Source organism: Rattus norvegicus, chromosome 4, assembly GCF_021556685.1.
Source record: "Rattus norvegicus strain SHRSP/BbbUtx chromosome 4, alternate assembly SHRSP_T2T, whole genome shotgun sequence".
NCBI classification, from domain to species: domain Eukaryota; kingdom Metazoa; phylum Chordata; class Mammalia; order Rodentia; family Muridae; genus Rattus; species Rattus norvegicus.
This window is the reverse complement of record NC_141537.1, coordinates 47082297-47100960: the sequence shown is the minus strand read 5'-3', so window position 1 is coordinate 47100960 and position 18664 is coordinate 47082297. Positions and strand designations below refer to the sequence as shown.

At 40.7% G+C, this 18664-nt stretch overlaps 1 protein-coding gene across 45 annotated transcripts in view; it reads right to left on the bottom strand.

The window, feature by feature from the left end:
* The window catches only part of St7 (suppression of tumorigenicity 7), a 244242-nt gene that overhangs the window by 10685 nt on the left and 214893 nt on the right, over positions 1-18664 (bottom strand). For 25 of the 45 annotated variants that reach the window (XR_015685362.1, XR_015685365.1, XR_015685378.1 and 22 more), the window contains 1 exon segment: positions 8320-8470. The exons of 11 other annotated variants lie outside the window; for them this stretch is intronic. Coding sequence is in view for 24 of the 34 variants with exons in the window: in XM_087656484.1 (XP_087512610.1) it covers positions 8320-8470 (151 nt within the window). In the remaining 10 variants the exon portion in view is untranslated. 45 annotated transcript variants of the gene reach the window in all.

The window sequence follows — 18664 nt, the reverse complement described above, 5'->3', positions numbered from 1 at the left end:
CAATGGTAATAATTTAAACCTGGATTGAAGTGCTTTCCCCAGAACTAAACGTGGACTGGCTCGTTGGAGCTTGTTGCAGATTGTACAAATATGAAAGGCATTCTGCTGTGTCTAGTTGAAAAACATGTCCAAGTGGATTAGAACTCCAACCAGGATGGACAAATACAAAAACTTAAAGCACATGATTTGAGAGGTATTTCTACACTTTATGAACCTTTTAAATCTTTCAATATCATGGTGGGGGGGATGACTAGGAGAGATTGATCGTCTACATTTTGATGATGTCAGGCCACCTAAATTCTGTGTCTATGGCATCAGATGACATTAGGCTTTCACTGAATTACGGCTTTCCAATCAATCCATCCATCCCCATTATCCAGTGTGCTAGTCTCCCTGTTCCAATGTCAGCAGCATGTCAGTCTCACTGCTCCTATGAGCAGTGCTCACGGAGTTCATTTCTCTTCAACAGATGTCCTTTAACGGCTGCATATTGTAGATACAGAACAGAAAAGTCATACACTACCCTGGGAACGTCAGTTAACAACAATCCTGGCCTGTATGTGTCTGTGAGGGATGATGGCAGTAAGCAAGCAACAACATTTACAGTTTTAAATGCTACACGTTAGGGAACCATTCTGCATCCTTAGCCCTGTAATTAACAAAACCTTTACAAAAATGCTGTCAATGTACATGTATGCCTTCTGCATACTGATTTCAAATAAGAATCAGAGACAAAGAACATTCTCCCTCACAAGAAACGACAAGGTTCCATTGTAACCAGCATCACAGCACATATGGTATTTATTCTGGTCTCTGAATATTATTTAAAAGTAAAAACAGCATGTATGTGATTCCCAGCACTTGGAATGCAGTCAATCCACACCACAGTGGTATCACTGTGAGGTTATAGCACATTACCATGGAGAATATAAATCACGATGAACGTGGGATTAGAACAGAGCCAGTTTGCTGGCAGTTTGCTGAGGTAAAAATGTTACAAATTTTCTTTTTGTAACAGAAACCTCTTAAACAGATTAAAACATTAAAAACACCCCAGACTTTAGCTCTTCTTATAATTGAAGGTTCACCCTACTTCAATCAGACCTTTCCCATAAACAAAGTTGACTTTTGCCAGTTAGCTCAGATGACAGCAGAGTTGTGTCTCAGGCGCTGTTAAGTCACGAAGATGTTGAAGAAGAAACTAGTACCTGTGCCACCAGAACCAGGCTTGCAAAACAATGAGAGCAACACAAAACAATGGACAAAACAAAACAAGAAAAGGAAAGAACCTTGTAGTGATCCTATAGCATCCACTCACTAAAATGGTTTCTGGAGAACACCTATTTTTACACATAAGCTACAGAATGGCAGAATTTCAATACACCTCTTAATAAATGATAGTGTCTCTGAAAGCATCCCTCCTCCTCCTCCTCCTCCTCCTCCTCCTCCTCCACCTCCTCCTCCTCCTCTTCTTCTCCCCCCCCCCCTCTCTCTCTGTCCCTGTCTCTGTGTGTTATTCTCCATGTATAACTAGGCCATTGTTTTATAATCTATTCAGGTTCATACACAAAAAGAAAAAACAGTTTTCATAATGGCTACTAATTTTGAAAAGTAAATTTCATTTAAAATGAAAGTCAGTTTGAACTTCAGGAAAGAATTTGTTTAAAGAGAAATATAGGAGCACACACCCTTCAGAGTGCTTGACTATAGAAATCTAACGACTGAATGGCATCTTCAAGTGAGACTTTTTCCTTCCATATTCACATGCACAGAGAACTTTATGCATCAACTTAATCCTTTTTTTCATTTAATCGGTTCTCATCTTTGTCGAAAGGGTGGAGATTTTGCTAATACACAATTTATAAATATATAGAGATATGCTCCCTGCATGTTTGTGGAACCCTTAAGATTTCTTTTCCTCATGTCAGATATCATTTACATTAAGTTCATAAAAATAATATTAAGATTTGGCTTCACTAAACAAAAGCAAACACAATTTCTACTTGCAATTCTATCCTTCACCCACCCTGCTGTGCGGGGTCCAACAAAGCCTGAGGTAAGAATGGGGAAGAAGAGGCAGTGCCCGGCCCTCGCCAGCTCCCTCCTGCCTCCTGTCCCTCTCACTGCGGCAGCACTGACTTCATGACTTTTGAAGCTTTCACCAAATGTCCAGAGATTTTGTCAGTGTAAATCCCAAGAACCCACTTATTTAGTGGTTCAAATAGAAATAGATGATTTGAAGATACTATTTTCAAATGACTATGCACTTCCTAAAAGTCTTTCAGAAACATGGTTTAGATAAATTAAAACTGTACAGATATGTGGTTCAAAACTGAGCAGAAAACCTAGGCTACTTGCACTTTTAAGAAATGGTATGTGAGTGGTATCTCCACTCTTCCCTTCATGGCAGCCTCCCTGTCTGAATGCTGCCTGCGCCTTTCTTCAGAGGTGTAACTAAGGTCCTGAATTACTTAAGGAGTACACCAAAATGTCCTGTACAGTCCAGTGTAAGGCACGTGCCTGTCTTCTGCCCACCCCAGTCAAAATTACTTCCTAGACACCAAACTGCTCATTGCTGTACAGGGCAGAGGCTCTCAGCAGCATCTGAGAGAGCACCAACAAAACCACAGAGGGATACAGCTGGAGACATGAGAAAATTAGCGAGCTGTCACCCTACCCATTATACAGACAGATAGAAATGTTATTTTTCCTTTCAAATAGAACATTATTGAGCTTATGTGTAATGCAGGGAGCTGAGAGTGAATTCGAGCTCCACGTGCACTGTCAGTCTCTTGTCAAAAAGCATGTTTACAACAGTGGTCCTAAGACCAGCCGACCCTATGCTGGCACAGTTCAAGGGCCAAGCTGCCCTGTCCAGTTCAGGGCTCTCTTTACCTTCCTTCCTTCCTTCTCTACTGAACCCAAAACTTCTCCATCTGGGAGCACTGAGTGAAAGTGCTGCTGAGTTCACAAATGGACCTGCAGCTGAGCTGCGGGAGCAGAACAGTACCATCCAAACACAAGTCTCATGTGCTGTGTCTGACTGCAGTACAAGTAACGGTCATGAAGGCCACCTGGATTTCATTAGTCATTTCAATGCAGAAATAAGGAAAAGACAGAGATCAAAGTCGGGCTTTTGATCCATATTCTTTCAGCTATAACAGTGAAGTAAACTGACCTTGAGAAACTCGTTTTCCTTTGGTTGGATTTAAGTATGGTTTTTCCTAATTTCCAAGAAGGAATTCTAGGGTTTTAGGGTGACCTTCCTAAATCATTAGTGGCCCCCAACACTTATTCTATTGCCATACTAGCACTGCCTGCACGATCTGTCTATATGCACAGATACACATGTAGTTGCTTCTGTACATATATGCATAAAACCTGTATTGGAAAATATATGTGTGCACTCACAAATGCTTCTTACAAAGCGTTTACACCTTGATTTCCGCAAGTATAAAGCCTGTTACAGGGGAAGGATTCAATAAATGTTTGCTCAATAGAGTTTAGGCAATCAGGAAGACCAGAATTTCTCAGAACTTAAGTAAAGCCAAGGGTACAGAAATATGCCTTCCTTCTGTGTTATTCTAGAGACTGAAGCAGGATAATCACCGTAGCCTGCATGTTTGAGGCCAGCCTTGGAAGCACACAGAAGATCCTGACTTGCCATGACTGGAGCTGGCTGTCAGTGTGTTAGCTCAGACCTGGGTCTTTAACCCATCTCTGCTTTCTTTCAACTTATAAAATACATCCTTAGATCTGTTAGGGGTAGGGGTAGGGGTCAGTTAGAAGTCCAAATGATACCAGCCTTATGGGGGGAAGGCTTAACTGGAGGAAGTGCCCTAAGAGCCACATCTTACAGCGAAGAGCATTTGACATTAGGTTCAAAGAGAATAAATTAGAATCAGAATCTGACCCTATGCTTCAACAATGGGCCATTTTCCCTTCTCAGTGGAAACACTCTCCTTAGTCCCCTTCAGCAGCACCACCTTCAAATCTTATACATTATTTAGTGGATTCTTGGGATGGGGGCTCCAAAAAGAAAATAAAGAGTTCTATTTGGTTGAGTGGAAAAACATAGACACAAAGAAAAGCTAAGTGGTTTACCCTATGGCACAATCGTCTTCTGGTGTATAGAACATGAAAATTCAAGTTCATGTTGTGGTCGACAAACAACCATGCACTCTAAAATAAATACTGCCGATGGAGAGATCAAGGTGGGAGGGACACAGGATGCATCGATATTGAATACAGGTAAAACAGAAGATTAAGACAGACCACGTAAAGTGCATTGCCAGTGCAAGCTCAGTTGAAATGAGAGCTTGCTTTCATTCATACATGATCTTTATATTCAACTCATACTTGCAGTATTGCACGTGTGTGAGGAGAACCAGAGGCAGAAATGTTTAAAACAAACATAATTACGACAAGGAGGCAGCTGTGTAATAATCCAAGAAACATAGAAAGTCTTAAAGTTAAAACTCTTCCCCCTTCTTTTAAAAAATTATCTGGACTTTGATTGTGTAATTTTGGGGTCTGGGACAGTGATGAATCAAACATTTTGGAAACCTTTGAAATGCTGATGTATTTGTGGTTGAGAATTCAAGGGCATATCTCCCCTGCTCACCCCCACAACCCCCTGCTTAACTACCATATGCTTCAAACACAATCTCTGTTATATATCAGTCAGACTTTGGAGTTCACAAAAAGGAGGAAAGGTTCAACATAATTGATGGAAAATCCACTTAATTCTACAGAGTGACTAATTCTCTAACATAATAAATTCATTCAATGAGAAAAAAACAACTTCCTATTTCCACCCCTAATCAACACTTAAGAGAACCAAGGTTGTTTGTTGTTTTGTTTTTAAATATTTCTAAAATACAACACTGTTTTACATGGAACCTGGTAAAATCTCTCTTGACTTCTCTTTCTAATAAAATTGAGAAGTTGGGTGGAATTAGGGAATGGCCTTCTATTTCAGGATGAAGAAAATCAATGACTCAGAAGAAAACCTGAACTCTGACGCTGGAGATGTCAAAAGGCGCCACCAAGCGGCAGATTGGGAAAGTGCAGCCTCTTCTGATCAAGCCCCTGGGGACAGGCTGCCATCACAGAAGAGCTGCCTAAACAGCTTGGCACCTAAACACCAACACGTGGCGGTCAGGTACAACATTCCATTTCATTGTGGCTTTACAGTTTCCAAGGTTAGGTAAGTAGATACCACTATCAGCATCTGAGTCAGATTTCTTATATACTTGGTTGTGAGCCTAGCCTTTAACGGCTGAGCTATCTCCCCAGCCCCCGAGTCAGAATTCTAATCCAAGTCATCTGATTTAAAACACAGCTGTGGGGCTGGAGGGATGTCCCTGTAGTTAAAAGTACAAACTGCTCTTCCAGAGGACCTGAGTTCGTTCTCAGCACCCACACTGGGCAACTTGTTGGCACAAGACCCTTGGTAACTCTAGATCTAGGAGATTCAATCAACTCCTCTGGCCTCTGTGTGCGGCTGCACTCAAGTGCATTACCCGCCCCGCCCCCAGTCCCATCATGTAATCTTAAAACAGTAAAACAAATCTTTAAAACACAGACCTGTGAATCTCTAATCTAAATGTAAAAATCACAGATCTAGAAGAAATGTTAAAAGACTGTAAACAAATCCTTGAGGTTGGAGTGGTAATTCTTCCTTCTAAACTGCAGGGAAGACTTGTGGCTTTTTTTTTTTTTTAATAAAAAGAAAGGATGGCTGAAAAATACTTATTATGAAAGTTTTTTCTAGATACGTATATGTGCACGCATAAATTAGTATACATCTTTTGCTTATTGAAAACATACACAAAAGTTGTACAAAACGTGAAGAACAATGTCAAGAACAAAACGCATGCTGCTCACCACTCCACACAAGAGCTAAGGTTAGGTCCGTTCACTTCAGTTTCATTCCTTTTTTATTCACATGTATTGTTTATTGTTTTATTCTTGTTGAAATGTTTAAATCAATATTAGTGAAATAGCATGTTTTCATTTTACCCAGGATGAGCAACTTTCTACACTGGTAAAGTACGAATTATAAGACAGTATACTCTGACTTATATGTAGTGACATAAATCTACATTGTGACCTCCCAGAAAGTACGTCAGAGCTAACTAGTCTCTTCCCTTCATGTGTTCACTGCAGAGGAGAAATATGGACTCGCCTTGCCCCCTGGCTGCCTGAACCAAACAGCCACGCACCATGCTAAGGATAACTCTCTGCCTAAGCTAGTGTGTTATCCAGGCTCCGAGTGAAAATGCAAAACCAGTGGACATCACCTGCGTGTGAAAAGACTCCTCAACGTTCCTGTGTTCAAGTTTGCTTCTGTATCTAGCACACGGTGAGCACACGGTGAGCACACTTGTACATCTCTGCTCAGCATGGCTGGCACTGGATCTCATTTGGGCTAGGGTCCCAGCTATCTGAATTTTTACAGGAAACATGTATCTGTAAGTATCAAATTCCCTATTTCTATAGGGATCTGGTCTCCTTGCCTTACTATTCTATGTATAAAAATTCACCCAGCTTAATCTCAGTGTCTTCTATGAATGCATCTTAAGGTGATTCCCTGGTCCTCCCGCCCGCTTAGTTTGGCAGTCCACAGCGTCACTGCTTGGCTCTCTGTCTCATGACCCTTCCCGGTTGCTTCAGAGGAACTCCTCATTGCTTGCTGATTACAATCTTCCCAGCATTTCCTGTCATTCTCCAAAACGTTTTAATTCTTTATGGTGATGTCACTCAAACACCACGTGTTTATCTGCTTTGTGCGTTTTGGGTCCTTTCCGGTAGGTCTGACTGTTGAGTATCCACAATGCCAAGCTATCGGTGTAGTTGCTGAGCTGATTGATCTACTTAGCTTTTGACACTAGATGTGATGACTCATATTTGATTCAGCTGAGCTTTTAGGAATCTTTCTCATGTTGAATTAACATTTCCTTTTGTCCTTTTTAATAACCAACATTACAAGCAGTGATCAGCACAAGTTGTAGGAGATTGTGCACAAGCCCATAGTCTCTTGAGGGAATCTGCTGACCTGGACACCTGGCTATCTTATTACATCTACCAAGCAGAGGGAGAAGCACTGGAAAGTCCATTATCTTTCCGGTTATAAGCAGAAAATTATATAAAGCTTGTTAATTATCTGAGAAAAAAATTCAAAGCAACTAAATAAAAAATTTCCAACTGCCTTTGAAAGCATCTCTGTGAACTTACTCTTAGCCCACGTCATTTCCTGAACCAAGCTAACCTCTTCCTGGGTCATGAAGGGCAGAGCAGGGAGAAACAGAAGTTTGTCAAGGGAAAATGGAAGCAGAGAAGATAAAGGACAAAAGGGACTAACAAGACTTGTTTGTGAGGCTAACTGAAGTATAGATGAAATGGGAAAAAGCTAACAGACATTCTAATATTTTTGGTTTTGATTTTCCATAAAAGAAAATGCTACATGTTATACTTGTTCTGCTGAATTGAATTAACAGTGTTTCAGTGTGCATGTTGTCCAATAACATAGTATTGTTTCTTCTTCCTTAACTTGCGATCTCCTCACAACTGGACAACTTGCCATTTCTTGACACACTCTTCTTGCTTGTCTATTGCCCTGGTTTTCAGGGCTTGTTCACTTGTCGCCAAACTTTTCCCTGGGTGTTCTAGCCCGCAAACCTCTACCTTCTGAAAACATCACCGGACAGCTGGCACAGGCAGACCCTTCTCCTGGTTACAGAGAATAAGGAGTAGAGACATGCGTGCCACCTGCCATTAGAGCCTGTTTCCTTATACAGAATGACAGCAACTGTAGAGAGCATGCCAGGGCCATCTACCAGGCATTTGTCATTCACAGGAGTGCCCCAGTTCCATACACTACTCCATCATGGGCACTGCTGCTATCTGAAACCTATCTAGGGTGCTTGGGTAGGTGCTCAGTTTTACTTCAGTGCGATAACTGTGTCTCTTATCCAACTGTACAACTGAGGCTACAGGAAACGGTAAGTAGGGTCCAGCACAAGACTTTATCATAAGGCAAAGGGTACGCTGATGTCAAGGGGCTGTGCAGATCTCCAGAGAGGGTTTGCTGCGTGGTGATGTCTCTAGCAGACCCGGATCAGTTATCTCTTGTATGAAGATATGCTTCTAATCTCAACGTGGCGCTACCAGAGCAACACCCCTATCTCTGGGGATCTGGAGCATCAAACGAAAAGCAGACTTGCCAATTCTCATTGTTCATCATGAACTGTTGCGGCATAAACAGTTCTAGCACTCCATGTTCTTAAAGATCGTTCAAAGAAAACAATTACTTACTGCCTTCCCACGTACAATGCAAGAGATTCAAAGCCCCTTCCACCCTCTTCCAGTGTGCAAGATGAAAGAATGCATATGCTATTGCTTCACTGTCTCCTCTCTTCAGGATGTGCTCTGGTGGGAGGATTAAGCTTTTCATTTCTAGCAGATACTGAAATTAAAAAAGCAGGAGACAGATGTGTTACTGTACAGTGATTATGAATTCAACACGGAAATAGGCTGGCTTCCCTAAAACCATCATTCACAAACATTCATCAAACCTCCAACCTCAAGGCTACATTGAAGGCAATTACTAAAACACCCAGCAATACTCAGTTATTGACAGCTGATTAGCTTTGTACTAGTTTCCTTTCATGGAGACGTGTAGGCTAAGATACTCCAATCAGAAAAATTAATATAGGCTCGAACAGCAAAAGGAAAAATGTAGAAGATAATGATTTTGTATAATTTTATAACCACACTGAAAATACATGAACTAGCATAGGAAGTAACAGTTCTGTGAGCCACCTGCACTAAGGATGTGACACTGGGTAGCACTACCCATGCATTTTGTCTATCTTGTCTATCAAGAAGGATGTTGTTTTGTGGAAGGAACTATCAGCACATACTCAGATGTGGGAACAATGAAGGCTGTCAGCTTGTGTGCAGGAAGATCCAAGAGAATAAAACACACACTCCAAATTACAAAGACCTTCTAGATCTTCCCCACAGACTGAAGGGACTGGAGGTCCCATATGTCATTCCCATTCAGGACAAATGAGCTGGGGTACAGTCAAGACCAGGTGTCCCTTTCCTGGGGAATAACAGGGAGTCTAAATTTCCATTTCCATTCCTCTATATTTCCTATAGACAGAGATGTGGGCAAGCTTGGAACAGTTTCCTGGCACTACACTCTTCCTTTTCCCCTTCTATAATCTATCCCCAAATGTATCAGGTACACACAGCACTGCTGCAGCCGCCCCACATTACCACCGCTACCACTGTTAGGGACAACAAACATAGGCCTTACAGTGATGTTTAATTACCATGACATCAGTTAAAAATGCTAAAACAAGTTTATAATTTTTAATATAAAAAAGGACTGCCTAGTTTCTCTCTGTTAATGGAAATGTGAGAAGGAGAAAAATGTAGAAGACTCAGTATTAGACTATTGCTAGCATTATGTAACTCATAATGGAATCTAAAAGATACCAGATCATGAGGAATTGCATTGCATACAATGAAGGCCATGGCACAGCTAGCTCTTTCACTGTCCTCTATGGCCCATGGAAGATGTTTATCATAATGATGATTTGAACCTGAATTCCAAGGAACTTTTGGTCATTTGCTTTTTGTGATACCAGAAGCTACAGATTTCTTATGTTTGCCTTAAAATGGTGTAGGACAAAAATCTTCCATGGAAAGTAATGCTATCAATCCAACCAACGCTATAGTTATAATCAAAACATAATTAAATTAACTATAATATAAATACAAAGGGCATCAGTTGTGCTCAAATACAGCTGCCTATCCCCTCATGATTCTGGTATCTTTTAGATTCCATTGTGAGTTACATAATGCTAGCAGTAGTCTTATAATCCCCAAGACTATGAATCATCATCAAAAATCTAGAACTCATACCGTGCTATGGACTACACAGTTTTAGAGTCAGAAAGCAGAGGAAGAGCCTCTGTTGCCATCAGTAATCTTCAGCAAAACTAATGAGGCAAAAATCTTATCTAATGAGAGCTCAGAATAAGACCTTGATCTGAGCTTTTAGTAATCATTCATAAATATGCTGCCAATCAGTCAACTTCAAAAATGAGAAAGATGCTATATGAATTATATGAAACTAAATATGAATAAACTGGCTTAATCAACTCAGGGAGAGTGGAGCACTTCCAAGTGGCATGGCAGCTGAGGGAAAAGTGTAAACTACTTTTCTTTTTATTTCTAGCACTAGGAAAATCTCTTAAAAGTACTTTATTTCACATTTTCTCTTGGACTAAAGGACCTTCAGCAATAGGAAGACATAAGAAGAAATTAAGTAGGTATTTCCCTATTTGTGGGTTGAAAGTAAATTAGGATACACAGTGGAAAAAACCCAGGTGGAGGGTTCAGAAAAGTACCAAGTATCCTGTCAAGGACCTTATGTGGTGGTTGTGTAATTACTTTAATTAAAATTAAACAACATAGAAATTCAGTTCGAGAAAGAACAAAACCACATGATCATTTCATTAGATGCTGAGAAAGCATTTGACAAAATTCAACACCCCTTCATGATAAAAGTCCTGGAAAGAATAGGAATTCAAGGCCCATACCTAAACATAGTAAAAGCCATATACAGCAAACCAGTTGCTAACATTAAACTAAATGGAGAGAAACTTGAAGCAATCCCACTAAAATCAGGGACTAGACAAGGCTGCCCACTCTCTCCCTACTTATTCAATATAGTTCTTGAAGTTCTAGCCAGAGCAATCAGACAACAAAAGGAGGTCAAGGGGATACAGATCGGAAAAGAAGAAGTCAAAATATCACTATTTGCAGATGATATGATAGTATATTTAAGTGATCCCAAAAGTTCCACCAGAGAACTACTAAAGCTGATAAACAACTTCAGCAAAGTGGCTGGGTATAAAATTAACTCAAATAAATCAGTAGCCTTCCTCTACACAAAAGAGAAACAAGCAGAGAAAGAAATTAGGGAAACGACACCCTTCATAATAGACCCAAATAATATAAAGTACCTCGGTGTGACTTTAACCAAGCAAGTAAAAGATCTGTACAATAAGAGCTTCAAGACACTGAAGAAAGAAATTGAAGAAGACCTCAGAAGATGGAAAGATCTCCCATGCTCATGGATTGGCAGGATTAATATAGTAAAAATGGCCATTTTACCAAAAGCGATCTACAGATTCAATGCAATCCCCATCAAAATGCCAATCCAATTCTTCAAAGAGTTAGACAGAACAATTTGCAAATTCATCTGGAATAACAAAAAACCCAGGATAGCTAAAACTATCCTCAACAATAAAAGGACTTCAGGGGGAATCACTATCCCTGAACTCAAGCAGTATTATAGAGCAATAGTGATAAAAACTGCATGGTATTGGTACAGAGACAGACAGATAGACCAATGGAATAGAATTGAAGACCCAGAAATGAACCCACACACCTATGGGCACTTGATTTTTGACAAAGGAGCCAAAACCATCCAATGGAAAAAAGATAGCATTTTCAGCAAATGGTGCTGGTTCAACTGGAGGTCAATATGTAGAAGAATGCAGATCGATCCATGCTTATCACCCTGTACAAAGCTTAAGTCCAAGTGGATCAAGGACCTCCACATCAAACCAGTCACACTCAAACTAATAGAAGAAAAACTAGGGAAGCATCTGGAACACATGGGCACTGGAAAAAATTTCCTGAACAAAACACCAATGGCTTATGCTCTAAGATCAAGAATCAACAAATGGGATCTCATAAAACTGCAAAGCTTCTGTAAGGCAAAGGACACTGTGGTTAGGACAAAACGGCAACCAACAGATTGGGAAAAGATCTTTACCAATCCTACAACAGATAGAGGCCTTATATCCAAAATATACAAAGAACTCAAGAAGTTAGACCGCAGGGAGACAAATAACCCTATTAAAAAATGGGGTTCAGAGCTAAACAAACAATTCACAGCTGAAGAATGCCGAATGGCTGAGAAACACCTAAAGACATGTTCAGCATCTTTAGTCATAAGGGAAATGCAAATCAAAACAACCCTGAGATTTCACCTCACACCAGTGAGAATGGCTAAGATCAAAAACTCAGGTGACAGCAGATGCTGGTGAGGATGCGGAGAAAGAGGAACACTCCTCCATTGTTGGTGGGATTGCAGACTGGTACAACCATTCTGGAAATCAGTCTGGAGGTTCCTCAGAAAATTGATCATTGAACTGCCTGAGGATCCAGCTATACCTCTCTTGGGCATATACCCAAAAGATGCCCCAACATATAAAAAAGACACGTGCTCCACTATGTTCATCGCAGCCTTATTTATAATAGCCAGAAGCTGGAAAGAACCCAGATGCCCTTCAACAGAGGAATGGATACAGAAAATGTGGTACATCTACACAATGGAATATTACTCAGCTATCAAAAACAACGACTTTATGAAATTCGTAGGCAAATGGTTGGAACTGGAAAATATCATTCTGAGTGAGCTAACCTAATCACAGAAAGACATACATGGTATGCACTCATTGATAAGTGGCTATTAGCCCAAATGCTTGAATTACCCTAGATGCCTAGAACAAATGAAGCTCAAGACGGATGATCAAAATGTGAATGGTTCACTCCTTCTTTAAAAGGGGAACAAGAATACCCTTGGCAGGGAAGAGAGAGGCAAAGATTAAAACAGAGACTGAAGTAACACCCATTCAGAGCCTGCCCCACATGTGGCCCATACATATACAGCCACCCAATTAGACAAGATGGATGAAGCAAAGAAGTGCAGGCCGACAGGAGCCGGATGTAGATCTCTCCCGAGAGACACAGCCAGAATACAGCAAACACAGAGGTGTATGCCAGCAGCAAACCACTGAACTGAGAATAGGACCCCCGTTGAAGGAATCAGAGAAAGAACTGGAAGAGCTTGAAGGGGCTCGAGACACCATATGTACAACAATGCCAAGCAACCAGAGCTTCCAGGGACTAAGTCACTACCCAAAGACTATACATGGACTGACCCTGGACTCTGACCCCATAGGTAGCAATGAATATCCTAGTAAGAGCACCAGTGGAAGGGGAAGCCCTGGGTCCTGCTAAGACTGAACCCCCAGTGAACTAGACTGTTGGGGGGAGGGCGGCAATGGGGGGAGGGTTGGGAGGGGAATACCCATAAGGAAGGGGAGGGGGGAGGGGGATGTTTGCCTGGAAACCGGGAAAGGGAATAACACTCGAAATGTATATAAGAAATACTCAAGTTAATAAAAAAAAAAAAGAAATTCAGTTCGATTTCACTATCCATACTTCACATTCTCAAGTGCTGCATGTAGCTCATGACTGCTGCATTGGAGATTTGAAAGAACATTCACATTACTGCAGAATATTCTTTTGACCAAAACTGAAAATAACTAGACCAATTTTTAGATGGACCTCATGCCTAGCACTGTTGCAGGGCTAAGAACCTGTGACTAGATAGGTCATAGACCCTAGCAAACAACCTACTATTACTATTACTATTACTATTACTATTACTATTACTATTACTATTACTATTCTACATATATATATGTATATATAATTAAATTCACTTTAATTATTTACCCTTAAAGCAATAAATTGGCTTATCTCTCAACTCTCAATAGACAATCTTATTTTGTCAGTGATATTAGTTCACAGAGAGACCTACAATTGGCCAACATGAAGAGAATGAGGGGCCCTAAATGTGACGCCTACAGCACACCTCCTCCTAAGCTATAATCAAAGAAAGGGCAGCAGAAGATTACAGAGCCGGAGGCAATAATACTGCATTAAAACAGTGTCTTCTAGACACAACAGGGCAGTTGGACATACAAGCTCACAACAGTTGTAGGTGTACAAGATCAAACCAAACAAAAATCCCAACATGGAGGTGGGAGGTGACCATAAAGAGCAGCTGGGAACTACTGGAAATTGATGAATGGTAAGAAAAATTATTTTTCTTCAAGGTTGTGGCCCCATCCCGACAGGCTAGCCATGCTTCAGTAGATACCACCCATGTGCATGCTGGTAGCACTGAGCAGATTCAGTGGGAGTAAAAATAAAAAAGTAAAACCTAAAAACAACAACAACAAACCCAAAAACAAAGACATGATGTTGGGAGAAGATATGGTGGGAGGAGGTGAGAAAGGAATTGAAGCAGAGGGAATAGGAGTGACTTTGAACACAGAGAAGTCAAGCCAGTGCTCACTTAGAGCTTACACTCCTACTGTCCAGTGTTCATGGTACTGGAAGGTACTTTGCACAGCACCAGAAGAGACAAGTAAACACTAACCCAGCCACCAACTATTTTACCAATTTATGCAATTAGGGCACACGAGTTGCTAGAGTAACCAACCACTGTCTCACTGGATTTAAGGCCCACTTTGTGAGATGGAACCCATGCCTGCCACTGCTCGGGTGGCCAAGAACCTGAGGCTAGATAGGCCATGGAACTACAGGAATGTCAAATACTATGTTCTGCTAAAGGACCATAGCAATAAAATGACTCCTAAAGGCATTCTGCTATCCTCATAATCAGTGTCCCACTCAGCCATCATCAGAGAGGTTTTTCCAGAAGCAAATGGGAACAAAAAGACCCACAGATGAACAGTGTATAGTGAGAGACCTTGGAACACTCAGTCCTAAATGGTACGTCTCCATCAAATCTCTCCCGCTGGGGCTCAGGGAACTTTGCAGAAGAGAAGGTGGAAGGATCGTAAGAGCCAGTAGTGATGGAAGACACCAAGGAAACAAGGCCTAGACACAAGATGGCTGATGAGATGTGAGCACAGAAGGCGGTGGCAGCACGCACAGGGCCTGCACAGGTCTAAGCCAGATGACGTCCCAGTGTGAAGATGCTCAAGTGAACATGGGCTCTCTCCTTATCCCAGAAGCTCTCTCCAATTGACAACTACTTGCAAAAGAAAAATTAGTTTTCTCTAATGTAGTCTCACTGAGTATACAAACCACACTTAAAGGCAGGCCCATGCTCAAATGGCCAACAGGGAACAAACTCAATGTTATTTTTGGAGGGATTTTGTCTCATATTGCTTTATCTCGGCATATTTTGACCTTACAGATCTTTTGCTTAAATAGAATGGTCTCAAATTTTTTTAAGAGGATTTCTGTGTGAATGAATGGTTGTATTTGCATCCGAATGTGTTTCTTATGTTTTTTCTTAGGCTCTATTTTTTTCTTGTTTGTTTTGTTTTTTTTTTTCTTCTGGTTTTGTCTATTGATTTTCTACTACAGAGGAAAAAATGGTATGGATGAGTGGTTGGGAAGGTGGAAAGGATCTTGAAGGAGGTGGGAGAGGAAAAATTGTGATAAGAATACATTGTATGAAAATTCTATTTTCAGTAAAATTTAAAATTATATTTAAAAAATCACATTGTATAGATGCACAGAATTCTCAAGCTATAAGAAAAAAAATCTACAAATACTCATGGAAAAATAGATACTCCTTGAAAATGAATATGCATTGCAATAAAAGTATAATATAATAAAACAAAATGTGATTTTTAAACCACATATATATGCCCTTGAAAAACAATAGTAAATGTGAGATGAAATGATTTCTCATTTGGCAAACAGAATGGAATGCAGTCACATGGCTCCAAGGACATCATCCATAGTCCACAGTGTAGGCTGTGAGGTGGCGCTCTGCTCCCCTCTAAGCTCCCTCTGCTCTTGATGTATGTCTCTATATAGATAGCACCCTGCTTGTACATGTCCCTTTCTCAGCTCATTCACAAAATCCTCAAGAACATGGCCTTTGTTGTCTTTATCTTAATTTGTCTCACTACTCCTTTTAAAGCACCTTGGACATATATATGCTAAGTTAAATTCAAACATTATTTCCCAAGAACAGCCTCAAAGTGAGCACTCCTGACCTAGTCGGAGTAGTGAAGTCCACAAGGGCAATTCACCCTGGAGACGTAGTGCTCCTTCGCACTGTATCTATTTTATGGCAGGAATAGCTTATGTCTATAGTGGAGATTTATACTTCTTATAGTTCCAAATAGAGTGTTGGCTGTAACCAACCGATGATGGCTAATAACAACAATGTGCTGTGTTTTGGGCCAAGCTTAAAACGGCTGGCAATATCAGGTCTCAACATGTGCAACATTTAAATTAGAAAGGCATGGAACAACATTTCACATCCTACTTGTCAAGAGGAAAATAAATGGAAGAGGGCAGATCCCTATCCACAAGTATGCAGAAATCAATTAGGCTAACTGTACTTTGCAAATCAGAGCACATGCTCTGCCTGTCTGTATTAGCGACTTGGTTTCTATTAGCTAAGTCAGCATTCTGTGCTATCTTGCCTGCATCCTACCTCTAACATCCTTCCCAAATGCTCAGCCACACTAGTTGAAGAGCAGCACTTCTAAAGGTTTCGGAAGCAACTTTTCAAAGTCAATTTGTGTCAGAATTTTGTTCCTTATGCTTGATACATTTGCACGTAAAGCCGGAGCATACATAGAGAAGTAGAGGGCTCTGATCTGTAGTGAGTGGTGCCTGCTCTGGCAGGATGAAGCTGGCTCATTTGTGAGGAAAGCTGCCACAGAAATTATTCCAAGTGACAGACTGCCAAGGTTTCCCTTTTCAAGGTATAAACTCTGTAGCAACTTGAGGAAAAATGACTCCCAAGTTATCCTTCACATAGATACTAATGCAAAGGAATTTATTTTTTCACATTTCTGGAATGTTCAATACTAACAATACCATTAATCACATGAAAACCATCAGCAAAATATAGGGATAAATAAAGTATGAGAGACCAGGACCATTAAATCCCACTCATTAATATGATAGCTATCAAGTCATTCTCCAAAGCCCAGTGGCAGGGAGTGTTTGTTAGCACAGAAAAGGTTATGACAGTCTGTCATGCTATATATAGCAGATTGTTTTGATAATAAAAATGTTTGTTTGGACATTAAAAAGCATGGGAAGATATTGGGTTAAAAGTTAAGAGTAGCTAAATTTTTATTATGGAAGATTAATTTCTTTTGTGTTAAAATTACAGAATTTTTGTAGTAACCATTATTATGTTCCTTCATCACTTCCCTCTGTTATTACTTTTACATATGGATCAGCAGTGCGAGCACTTCCTGCTTCTGCAGGGACCTCAGCTTGGCTCCCAGAGCCCACACTGCCTCCCAGCCACCTGGAACGCCAAGTCCAGGGAATTTATTCCCTCTTCTGCCCTGTGCCAGCTCCTGCAGGTCCATGCTGCATGGAGAAATATGCAGCCAAACACACATGTACAATAGAGTAAATAAGTAAGTGGACAGACCTGGGGAACAGAGGAGTTCGAGGGGAGAGTGGGGAGGGTAGAGATGTAAATCTAGCATTCTCGTATTTGAAATCCTCCCCAACAAAATATACATTCTGGTTTTTAAAAAAAGTGACATTTGAAATAGGAGCAACATATGCTGAGGTTCACTGTTGACTGCTACTTGGACTCAGCAGTGCGCACGTAATAAGATAAAATATCCCAAGTAACTGTGGTTCCTTCAGCCATCACTGTCACAAGGAGGAGGTGTGCATACCAGGGTTCCTGTGTCGCCTCCTTCTGCCGGCCACCTGCCTTTATGAGTTACTATTTGGAATCCTGTGCTGCAGGATTGCCATGAGTTTGTGTACGTCATCTAATTGCTTTGCTCTTCAGTTTGTTCATCTGTAAAAACTGAGCAGCAAAGGCATGTTACTGGTGTCTATCTTAGAGGTTTATTGCCGTGAAGAGCAATCATGAACACAACAACTTATAAAGAAACATATTTAACTGGGACTGACTTACAGCTCAGGAATTTAGTCATGGCAAGAAACATGGCGGCATGCAGGCACACATGGTGCTGGGGAAGAAGCCAGGATTTCTACATCTGGATCTGCAGGTAGCAGAAGGAGACTACATGCCACACTAGGGATAACTTAAGCATTGAAGACCTTCAGTAAGGCCACACCTACTCCAACAAAGCCACACCTACTCCAACAAAGCCACACCTACTCTAACAAGGCCACACCTACTCCAACAAGGCCATGCCTCCTCATAGTGCCACTCCTTATGGTCAAGCATTCAAACACATGAATCTATAGAGCCATTTCTATTCAAACCACTATAGGGTCGAAGTTTACAAATGAGACCTGATGATATGGAAAACATTTACAAAGTACCAATGAATAAGTACCTGTGCATACTGGACAGCAGATCATTTTACTAGTCAACAAAAGTTGAGTTCCGTTCTCTGGAGAGAATCCCCACACATAACTGAGTGTGTTTCTAGGTAAAACACATGAGTAGTTTTATCATGATCTGGCTACTGGGAGCACCAATTGACTAATAAGGAAACAGGCATAATGTAAATCTGAATGAACAAATGAACCTTGCTATGGTCATGGTACCTGCTTCTCCCTGCTTGCTTACCTATTCATCAGTGATTTTCCTTCATTTGCAATTCCTACAGTATATAGGAAAAATATGGAAGTGACAAAGTATGCCTTAGGGATAGAGATACCCATGATGTTTTCAGGTTCATAGATGTGGAATTAGCCACAGCTTATATAAAGATATCGAGGACACACTAAGTACTCCAAAAGCACAGACATAAAACTATGTAAGGTTTAAGGAAAG